General features: G+C 40.5%; 1 protein-coding gene and 1 long non-coding RNA gene across 2 annotated transcripts in view; one reads left to right on the top strand and one right to left on the bottom strand.

Annotated features, from left to right (window-relative positions):
* The window catches only part of cubn (cubilin (intrinsic factor-cobalamin receptor)), a 139345-nt gene that overhangs the window by 103448 nt on the left and 23774 nt on the right, over positions 1-12123 (bottom strand). The window contains exons 15-16 of the mRNA XM_051410208.1: positions 11034-11215; positions 10367-10529 (exon numbers count right to left, since the gene is read on the bottom strand). Coding sequence (XP_051266168.1) covers positions 10367-10529; positions 11034-11215 — 345 coding nt within the window. The remainder of the gene's footprint in view (positions 1-10366; positions 10530-11033; positions 11216-12123) is intronic.
* On the top strand, positions 72-4190 carry LOC127369194 (uncharacterized). The gene is made up of 2 exons (XR_007886029.1): positions 72-359; positions 2854-4190. It is a non-coding gene; the product is annotated as an uncharacterized LOC127369194 (long non-coding RNA).

Raw genomic sequence — 12123 nt, forward strand, 5'->3', positions numbered from 1 at the left:
CAGGAAGTTAAAGTCCTTGTTGACTATCGGAGCTCCGCCATTTTCACTATAAAAGAGCAAGTTAGCAGAGAACAAGCAAGTGAGCCAGCAGCCAGCAGCCAGAAGCCTGCCAGCCTAATGTCTGGGCAAAGGCTTCAGCAGGCAAACTGTTCAGTCATTGGCAGCACAGCCCAACACAATGAGCCACTGGATTTATTTTTGTTTTTGACGGCAATGTCCAGCGAAAAACCGGAACGTGTCTGAACCACTTCGTGTCGGACTGTTTTCACAACCTCAGTCAGTACAACACTGGCCTGGCTGAAATACTGTTCCTGAAAGAGGGATTCATACCAACTGTCTGTGGAGAGATGGCAGAGGAAGTAACTAAGTATTTTTAAGAATTTATGCTTTGTTTTTTATTGTTCGTGTAACGCTAGCACATGCTAATAGTTGTTAGCTGCAGGAGCTTCAGTGATGCTAACGTAGTTATTGTTTGTTAAATGTGTGCAAGATGAACATGAAACTTATAAAGTGAGGTTAATTTATTAAGCCAGCTGGTGCAGATGTCTCCATATTCTCCCCTGCTGATATTGTTATAGAGATTCACACGAAGTTTATGCCGTGAATTACCAAGCTTCGTGCTGGGGGGGGCTCCCTAACTCCCTAACTGTTGTGGGTTTTGTGACCGGGCTAAATTGGCTTTATGTTCGTCTGTATTTTGTTAAACGTGCTCAGTCAGTAATATGTTTGTGTCGCTGTTAGAGCAGAAAACCTCCGAGCTAACAAACTGTAGCGCTCATCAGCTGTTAGCTCGTTGAGCTGCATAGAACAGGGAAGATAACGTTAGATATGTTTAATTGTCTTTAACCTGGTAACAGTTACATATCTGCTGGGTAGCTAAGTATCTGTTCACCGTGTGGATCAATACAGCTGTGAACAGAGGAAGACACCGTACTTGTACCATGTATAAATTCAGCAGCAGAGGTCATTTGTTTGGTAAGATTGTAGCTTTGATTAGCACACAGCAGCTCTGTGATACTATAGTTACTGAGCCTGTCGGACTTTATGTTGTAATACGAGGGACAGTGTGATCGTTAAGCCTGGTGGTTGTTTTTCATGTTGCTTTTTGTGTAGTCCCTGTCCTGAACTCTCTACGTACGTGCTATTGTTACTTCACTTATTATACTATATATTACAGTGGGTACGGAAAGTATTCAGACCCCTTTTAAAATTTTCACTCTTTGTTTCATTGCAGCCATTTGCTAAAATCAAAAAAGTTCATTTTATTTCTCATTAATGTACACTCAGCACCCCATCTTGACAGAAAAAAACAGAAATGTAGAAATTTTTGCAAATTTATTAAAAAAGAAAAACTGAAATATCACATGGTCATAAGTATTCAGACCCTTTGCTCAGTATTGAGTAGAAGCACCCTTTTGAGCTACTACAGCCAAGAGTCTTCTTGGGAATGATGCAACAAGTTTTTCACACCTGGATTTGGGGATCCTCTGCCATTCTTCCTTGCAGATCCTCTCCAGTTCTGTCAGGTTGGATGGTGAACGTTGGTGGACAGCCATTTTCAGATCTCTCCAGAGATGGTCAATTGGGTTTAGGTCAGGGCTCTGGCTGGGCCAGTCAAGAATGGTCACAGAGTTGTTCCGAAGCCACTCCTTTGTTATTTTAGCTGTGTGCTTAGGGTTATTGTCTTGTTGGAAGGTGAACCTTTGGCCCAGTCTGAGGTCCTGAGGACTCTGGAAGAGGTTTTCTTCCAGGATATCTCTGTACTTGGCCACATTCATCTTTCCTTCAATTGCAACCAGTCGTCCTGTCCCTGCAGCTGAAAAACATCCCCATAGCCTGATGCTGCCACCACCATGTTTCACTGTTGGGATTGTATTGGGCAGGTGATGAGCAGTGCCTGGTTTTCTCCACACATACCGCTTAGAATTAACGCCAAAAAGTTCAATCTTGGTCTCATCAGACCAGATAATCTTATTTCTCATAGTCTGGGAGTCCTTCATGTGTTTTTTGGCAAACTCTATGCGGGCTTTCATATGTCTTGCACTGAGGAGAGGCTTCCGTCGGGCCACTCTGCCATAAAGCCCCGACTGGTGCAGGGCTGCAGTGATAGTTGACTTTGTGGAACTTTCTCCCATCTCCCTACTGCATCTCTGGAGCTCAGCCACAGTGATCTTTGGGTTCTTCTTTACCTCTCTCACCAAGGCTCTTCTCACACGATTGCTCAGTTTGGCTGGACGGCCAGGTCTAGGAAGAGTTCTGGTCGTCCCAAACTTCTTCCATTTAAGGATTATGGAGGCCACTGTGCTCTTAGGAACCTTGAGTGCTGCAGAAATCCTTTTGTAACCTTGGCCAGATCTGTGCCTTGCCACAATTCTGTCTCTGAGCTCCTTGGGCAGTTCCTTCGACCTCATGATTCTCATTTGCTCTGACATGCACTGTGAGCTGTAAGGTCTTATATAGACAGGTGTGTGCCTTTTCTTATCAAGTCCAATCAGTTTAATTAAACACAGCTAGACTCCAATGAAGGCGCAGAACCATCTCAAGGAGGATCAGAAGAAATGGACAGCATGTGAGTTAAATATGAGTGTCACAGCAAAGGGTCTGAATACTTATGACCATGTGATATTTCAGTTTTTCTTTTTTAATAAATTTGCAAAAATTTCTACATTTCTGTTTTTTTCTGTCAAGATGGGGTGCTGAGTGTACATTAATGAGAAATAAAATGAACTTTTTTGATTTTAGCAAATGGCTGCAATGAAACAAAGAGTGAAAATTTTAAAGGGGTCTGAATACTTTCCGTACCCACTGTATATGCGGTCTTACAAGTAACACTGAATCTGCCATGTCTTACAGGTGACCTGATGAAGCTCAGGTGTTCCTGAACCCATCAGACAGAGACAGCTGCAGCATCAGGACAGTCTGGGTATCCAAAGGAAGACGCATCAAGATGAACACTGGCTGCAGAGCTCCATTACTAGATCACACTTCAGTATACTAGAAACCTAAGATACCTTGATGAAGGACATGATCTGCACAGTTTACATAAAAGTTCTAGCTTTGTTACTTGCAACGTGTGTAACTGGAATATGAATGAAACATAAATGTTTATAAAGTGTTTTACTTTTAAGAAGTCATTTTTAAATTCAGTAATAAGTGTGGTTTTATATAAATAACATGTTATTTCACAGATGTTTTATAAAGATGTCCTGCATGTACAAGAGTTGAAAACCTGGTTTGTGTAACATCTATCAATATGAAAATGTGAAATTTAAACCTGTAGTAAATGACTAAGCAACACAATACACGTGGCGAATAATTTAACAAATTCACGCACATATTTCTAACCAGCCAGCATTACTGGTCTATACAGGAGCAGCCGCGTCAGACGGTCCGACTTAAATGACACTGATTGATGCTTTTGACCTCAGATGTAGAATGTGTAGTCTAAAGAGAAACGCAAATTTCAGCACCGCTGATCTGTATAATCAGACCAAAAGACATGTCCTGTAATTTTAATTATTCGCCACGTGTGTTTGTTGACATTAGAACAGCTGTAGCGAGAACGGGAGCCGGGAGGAGTAGCGGCAGCCCGCTACACAGTGGAAACTGGCACCGGGTTCAGTGGTAGTTTAGTAATCCACGGTAGTACTGTTGTGTAGGAACCGTGAAGTTTTGGCACCGCGAGTACCATGCAACACTAAATGTTAAAATCACAGCCCGACGTTGTATACGCCTCCCTGTAATTCACTCACTCATTAGGCTACTCTGCTCAGGCCGTGACTAGCAGAGACAACCATGTTGCTGCTAATCAGTGTGCTTGCAGCAGCAGGGCATTATAATTCATTACTTGTGTTGTTGTTGTTGTTGTGAATGTACGGTAGGCCGTAGCCAATGATATATAGCGCAATTCATTACTTATGGGAAACGTTTCAAGAGCAACAGGCTTACCTCCAAGCAGCACAGCACAGGGAGAAGTGGGTGTAATGCGGAAGACATAGCCAGGTCAAACAAACCAATAGAAACTCTTCTCTCATCCACCAGCGTATGCCCCGCCCATCAAGTGCAGTTGAATTAGCAAACAAAACTTTATAACTCGCAAGCAAAGAGGACTGATTTATAAGCAAAATGGTTGTATGTTTTTACTTACAAACATTAGTTTTGTTTGAAGTTAAAGAAATATGTTCTCTTTTTTTGATTGCCACTTACTCTTTTTTGGTTTCAAATCTCTTTTTTGGTTTCAAATCTATTCTATTTGATTGAATAATAAAGGAACAAAATTCTCTCTATATATAAGCAAACTCCTACAAGAATTGTACTGTACAAAGGTTTACTGAAGCAACAGGGAAGAAATACAGTGTATATAAAAGTGAAATGGGAAAAATAATTTAACATCGAGTTGTCTGGAAGTGATTGGCAGTCCATATTTAAGACCCAACATACATCAACAAGCTCTAAAAGATGGAGGGAGTTTGGTTGGAGAAATTTAACTCTCATATATTCTGGTCATGTATGAAAATACATCATTCAGTCATTTTGGGAGGGGGTTCTGAGAGCCATGGGTGAAATCTTTGGATATATCACTTGCGGCTAAGAAGGCCATTACAAGAAGTTGGCTGACCCACCTGGACTGACCCACCTGGACTGAGCCACTGGCTGGACATTGTAGAAGAAATTTGATCAATGGAACAAATGACCTATAGTCTACGAATTAAAACGGAGCTATATACTGTAAGATGGACAAAATGGCACCTGTATGTGACAAAGTAGTGGTTACCGCCCTTGTGTTTTTGTATTTTTGTACCGGTTTTTATTGATTGATTGAAAAATAAAGTAAAAAAAAAAAAAAAGAATGATACATGTGCCACCTTCCAACAACAAAAATTCAACCTTCTTTTTTTTGTATTAGTTTACAGACAGGAAAGGGGGGCAGAGAGAGGGATTGACATGCAGCAAAGTGCCGCAGGTCGGATTGGAACCCTGGGCCGCTGCAGCAAGGACTCAGCCTCAGTACATGGGATGCCAGCTCTACCAACTAAGCTAACCAGGCACCGATAAAATTCAACCTTCTTAAATAGAATTTTTTCAAATTCCTTCAAATTAGACAATGGGTTAAAGAAAACTTTGAAGACATTTCCCCAGATATTCCAAAGGAAACTGCTTTTGAAACTTAGCTGTACGGGGCTTCTGGTGACGTCATGGTAGGAACAACAGCCTGATCCTCCGGCTGTGGGAAGAAACCCTCAAAAAACTAGTGAAATCAGTATTTAAATTTAATTAGTCACCTCATGCTAAGGCCAGAATGTCAACTTTAAGAAAAGATACAGAAAAGAAAAGCAAAGCGACTAAAAAATACGAGAAACAAGACCAAACAGGCACCGCTTCACCTACATGTGATACTGGCGCTGATGAAAAAATGGCTGCGAAGCTTGCTGAACTTCGTGACCTACGGCGAGAACATTCAGAGGCCTCTAAAGATACGAAGGCCACCTTATCGAGGGTCGAATCTACCCTCGAAGATGTGCTACAACGTACGACAAGACTGGAACAACAAGTAACAAATGTGGAACAGAGAGTGAGTGACACGGAAGATAAAGCACTCCGACATGAGAGAGCAATCCGCTATTTACTTCAAAGGGAAGCTAAACTGTCTGCTAAGTGTGAAGACCTCGAGTCCAGGGCAAGACAGAATAATTTGCGCATATATGGTGTGACAGAGGGAGAGGAAACGAACGATATGATTAAGTTCATATCCAACTTGATGCGCACTTCACTTGAACTACCGAAGGATTTGGACTTGTGCCTGGAGAGAGCTCACCGCTCGCTGACCATGAAACCGAAGGAACCTGACCCCCGAGATCCATCATAGTCCGGTTCTCCGACTCCGAGTCAGGGAAACGATACTTCAGCACGCCTGGAAAAAACAGGGGGGTGACACATCAAGGACAGAAGACCTTCTTCGACCAGGATTACACATCGGATGTACAGAAGAAACTTAAACAGGTACGGGAGGTGATAAAACAGCTTAAAGAAAAGAAAATGGAAGCCCAATCACCGTTCCCTGCCCCCCTTTCGGAGGCGGCCCCCACACTCATGAAGATGGGAATTAATGTCAAGGTGGATGAACGGGATGATCTCCAGAGCAGCAGGAGCTGCTGCACAACCCCCTGGTCACAGCATTGGCATCAAACAGAGCGGGACCTTTACTGATGACCAACGCGGACTGGCAGACTTTTGTTCGAGGTGAAGATTGAATAGCAAACAACATTGAGAGGTAAATAGACTACTGCTAAATAGCGCTGCCAATAGACCAGACTTACAGGTTTCCTTGCTTGGTGCTTGGTCCTATTTGGCTGGTTTACTTAAAAAGAAAGGGGAAAAAAAAACACTGAAAAATAACAGGGTTTCTCCTTCAGAGGATGATTTTTTTTATTTCACTCACAGGCGACTCTGTAAATAGTCGCAGTAGCACTAAGTGTTTTACCCCGGAGAGATTTTAGTCACAACTCTCCGTCTTTACAGAAGCTGGTTAGCAGGATGTTCGTGCAACCAGCTGGGTTTTTGGAAGTTAGTTCTCATTTGTTTGTATATATAAGTTCTTTCTGTTCATCCGTTCAATGCTTGTTCATATCATAGTAACAGATGTGCAGTCATATTTTATGTCTCAGGTACTTAACAGGTGCATTATGCTGAAACTGAGGTCTGGGTGGAAAATAGTAATTGAGGATAGGATGAACACTTTTGCTATACATTCATGAACAATTTAACCATAATTAAGTATAATGTCCATGGACTGAATCATCCTATTAAAAGGGAAAAAACTATAGTCAGTTCAAAAAAATTGCATTGTTCAATTGCCTTATTACAGGAAACCCATTTACCAGAAGGAGAACATAAAAATTTAAAAAGGGAATGGGTGGGTCAAGTATTCAATTCATTGTTTGGTAAAAAAAAAATAAAAAAAGGGGGAGTTGCAATCATAATTAACAGGACATAAGCCTTCTCCTCTGAAAAAGTTATTCAGGATAAACTAAGGAGGTTTATTATGGTTGTAGGTACAATAGGAGAGGTGGAGATGTCTATTTTGAACCTGTATGCCCCAAATGAACCAGACCAGAATTTCTTTAAGGAAATTGCAAATGTTATTGCGGACAATGCTAAGGGCATCATGATAGTCAGGGGAGATTTCAATGCTGTACAGGATGGAAGGCTAGATAGAATGCCAGCAGAGGGAGGACCCCAAACTATAAAAACCAAAACACTTATTAGTATGATTTTAGAATTAGGACTTATTGACCCTTGGAGATCTAGAAACCCTTCAGGAAAAGACTATTTTTTTCTCTAATGTGCATAACAGTTATTCCAGAATTGATTTCTTCTGTTTATCTCAACAGCATATGTATAAAGTAACAGATTGCCATATAGAACCAATAACTGAGTGATCATGCTCCTGTTACTTTAAATATAGATTTAAACAAAGAAAATTTCTTCAGATACTGGAGACTTATTGACTAATACCGCGGCTACACAGGATTTAAAACAAAATTTAAAAGAATATTTCGAGACAAATGATAATGGAGAGGTGACCCCATCAATTTTATGGGGGGGAGCTAAAGCACTTTTAAGGGGGGAATGATGATCAAATTGCATCTAGATTAAAGAAAATACGACTGGAAGAACAAACTAAACTAGATGAAGAGTTGAGCTATTTGTGACTGTACGTCAAACATCGTAAAACAGTACTCATAACTTCAGTGTGCAATGTCCAATCTCCAATAAACTTCATATATTCTGTAACAGTCTCGCCCTGAACACGTCCTCATAACTTCAGTGTACGTGGTCAAATGAAAGTCTCAATGAAACGTCACGTGTTTGATAAGAATCCTGCCCCGAACACGTCTACATGACAATATTCAAACACAGTGATAGCGCCACCTACTGGCAACAGGAAGTAAGCGCTGCGTGGCGATTTTGAGCTGAGTTACGTGAAATGACCGTGCCAGTGACGACTTGTCGAATTCAGCCGATTCACCATAAAACAGCACTCATAACTTCAGTGTGCAATGTCAAATCTCCAATAAACTTCATATATTCTCTAACAGTCTCGCCCTGAACACGTCCTCATAACTTCAGCGTATGTGGTCCAATCTCAATGAAACTTCACGTGTGTTATAACAGTCCCGCCATAACTTGTCTACATGACAATATTAAGACATAGTGATAGCGCCACCTACTGGCAACAGGAAGTAAGCCCTGCGTGGCAATTTTGAGCTGATTTACGTGAAATTTCATCTTTTGGTCCGCACGTTTAACGATGACACGTGACGCGCCCGCAGCACGCCCCGAGTTGCGTGGAGTGCGAGGTCCCGCCCAATGTTGCTTGCAGCTTTAATTATATTTGTCTTTATTAATTGAACTGAATTGAAAATTGAATTACAGTTTTCACTCTGACCTTGTAAAATGAGAGAAAGAGCAACAGTAAAGAGCAACAGTAATGAGCAGCTCAGACATAAATACAATCTTCCAGCCCATGATTTTTCTTTAAATATCTCCAACTGAGACACTATTTACAGAAACACAAAGAATGGGACAAACTATGCACTTTATCCTCTAATATAGAGGGTTTATTTTAACAATCAAAGGGACTATTAAAAAGAAGATACTACAAGAAGAACTAACAGATAACAGTTTAGATATGAAAGAAAAATGGAACTGGAAATTAACACCACAATTCCAGATAACAGCTGGGAATTGTCATGCAGAGAGGGCCACAAAATAACAAATAGCCCTATCTGGAAGGAATTTGAATGCAAAACTAAGATGAGGTTTTTCAGGACTCCTGTCGTTACGTCAAGATTTGTGGATACCTCAAATCAGTGCTGGAGGCGCTGTGGCCTGGTGGGAGACCACACACATATATTCTGGGATTGTCCGAAACTGTTATGATATTGGCTAAACATACAAATTTAAATACATTTTTTTTAAAATGTAGATCTTTCCTTAGAACCATCTTGTTTTGTGTTAGGAATATTGCCAGAAGATCTAGAAAGCAATAATCAGAGAGTATTGCTGAGAGTCCTTCTTCTAATTGCTAAGAAGATGATTACAATCTCCTGGCTGAGGCCGCAGCCCCCCACAGTAGCACAATGGCGAGAGATGGTTAAGGATGTTTACTACATGGAAAATATAACTGTAAGGTTACACTTGAAAACGGATGTATTCCTGAATAGATGGTCCCCAATTATCTCATATTTTATTGATTGATATGATTCTTGATGTGACTGATGGGGGTTTTTCTTCCCCCTGCCATTTTTTTTGCCAATTATGAATGATGAATGTTTGTATACTGTATGTTCATCCTCTCACTCAGTGAATATGGACTCTATCTGGACATTGTTAGGATGTCAAAATCCATGGACTACCTCTACCCCATTTACACCTGTGTTGTATCCTTGAACATGTGAATGTATATGACTGCACCTGATAAAGGGAAATAAAAAGAAGTAAAAAAAAAATAAACTTACCTGTACAATAGGTTATGTAGAACAACGAGAGGATTAACATCCTCTATATATGGTATCATTAATGGCAAATAACATCCATCCAATATCATCTGCTCAATAGAACATATTACACTCCCCTCAGGTTACATAAAATTGACAGCAAATTACATTTCATGTGTCAGAGATGTAAAATGACAAAAGGTGATCATCTACATATGCTGTGGAATTGCCCAATTATAGAAATAAAAAATAGAAAAACATAGTACTGAATTAACTTCAAAGATGATACGATCTCACATTGAGCAGGACTCAAAACTATGGATATTGGGGAACATGAGTTCTGTTAATGTGAACTCTTACAAGTATTTTATTTTACTCGCTAGCACTGTAGCTAGATATTTGGACACAAGTTGGGGTCCAGGAAAATTACTAGAGATGTCTCCAGAGGCATCAGTAGATGTATTTTCAGAAACTATTTAATACATACAGATTGGAAAAAGGTCTTCTCTCTAATTTAATTAAACTAATGGCTGTCACATATCAAGGGCGACACCCAGATTAGACCACTGTTGCCTACCAATCTTTTTCTCTGTTTGGCAAAACATGTTTTAAAACCCAATGTCTAAACTTGAAATAAAGATGATATAATAGTATAATAATATAATTAGAGCAAATAACAGCACTTTATGGCATTTCTTTTAAGAGCTGATTCCAAGCCTAGTGAGCCTAAAGTTGTCCTGTCCTATTATACTGCTCCCAAGGTAAAAAATATTCTTCCACTAAATGTCATGTGAGGCAGGTGCACAATGAAATGTGTTACACTGTGACATGGTGCACTGTCCTCTTCGGTATAGAGAGTTTCTTACTTTCTGATGTTGTGTATGTTATGTGGAAGCCTCGGTCAGAGACACTGAAGTCGGAGTGGAAGTGGATCCATGCAGCTGGACCAGTGGTCTGAAGGGGGGCAGGTGATGCAGTACTGCAGTACTTTCCCAGAACTGGGTCTTCAGGTAGAAGACCATCCCGGATCTACAACATTTGGCCACACAAGACAATAAATAGAAGAATAATTGACTGAAGTTCTACATTACAAGCTTCTTTCATGGAGTAGTATCACTAGTGGCATACATTGCACAACCAGTGTTATAGTACTTTGGATTCAGCACTAAGCTAGATTCTATTTATAGACAACCTAGTACGCAATTTTTGGATTTGAGTGAGGGAATAAAGTTTAAAAATAAAGAACATTGCCCTAGTTGATACAAAAAAGCCATACCTTAAAACTAAAATGTTATTCATTTCAATCTGTGAAATACCTACCTAATATCTGAGAACTTCATTGCCTTTTGACTGCTTCACTGACTGTTGTGCACATGACAAACAAATTGAACTAAAATTGATACCTTTAGTAGCTTTGAAATACTTCAAAAATAAATTCTGTTTTAAGAAGACCCACTGTGAAAGTGAGCTTTTTTTTTTAATGATTGATTACCCAAATGCAAAAATATAGGGATATATAGCTGCATTTCTTACCTCTAGGAAGTCATAATTGCAGTCAGGGTGATGCTCCAGACTGAGAGTCCCGAAGGCAAAAGTAATGAGCAAGTTGGGCTCCACTGTCACTGTCCAGTAACAGTCCCGGCTAGGTGGGTAGTTTCCAGGGTAACCAGGTGAGTTAATGTTGCCATAGGGGGCAGTTAGTTCGGCTCCACACACTAAGATGAGAAGAAGATTTCAGGTAAGATTCAACTGTCATTAGGGCCCTAGCACTGACCATGCGAAGGCCCTATTGTATCTGTAAGGATTATTATTATTTTAGTAACAAATGAATTGCATTTTTGGAGGCTTTCCCATATTGAAATGATGAAATGCAGCGCACATGTCAGTCGTGGCTAATTTTAAAAAAAAATTCTAGGGGTCCACTATGAGTATGGCAAAATGGCCCGTCAGGGGCCCATAAACTGTACCATCCACTGCTCCTTTCACCGATATGCATAAAAATTGGCACACGCGTAGATCTTATCCTGATGCACAAAAAAATCTAGTGGGTGCGATATCCCAAACCCAACAGGGTAATACATTTACAATTACAAATGTATTGGATCAACTTCAAAATGTATCAGTACAGTCAAAAAAACATTGCTGATTAAAAGTTGTGCTTTTTGTGATTGTATGTTGAATGGCGTGTCCGTGGCGTGACATCAAAGTCGGCCATATCAAATTTTTTGGTCATTTTTAGCAATGTTATGTCTGTCTGTCTGTCTGTCTGTCTGTCTCTCTCACCCCAACTGATTGAGGCAGACAACCACCAACCTAGAGCCGGAGGGACTGTCCTACCCTCAACAGGCAGTTTTTCCTTGCCCCCGTCGCCAAGTGCTTGCTCATGGTGGTACTGTTGGGTCTCTGTAAATGTTATAAAGAGTTCGGTCTAGACCGGCTCGATTTGAAAAGTGTCCTGATATAACTGCATCGAACACATTACGCCAGCACGTGACGCGGGCGCAGCACACCCGGCCGTGTGCAAGGGCCCTTTCATCACTGCTTACAGTTTTAATCTTTTTATTATTAATCCTCCCAAACAAACGCATTTTTGGAGGCTTTCCTATGCTCGTAAACTCATGAA

Source organism: Dicentrarchus labrax, unplaced genomic scaffold, assembly GCF_905237075.1.
Source record: "Dicentrarchus labrax unplaced genomic scaffold, dlabrax2021, whole genome shotgun sequence".
Taxonomy (NCBI): Eukaryota; Metazoa; Chordata; class Actinopteri; family Moronidae; genus Dicentrarchus; species Dicentrarchus labrax.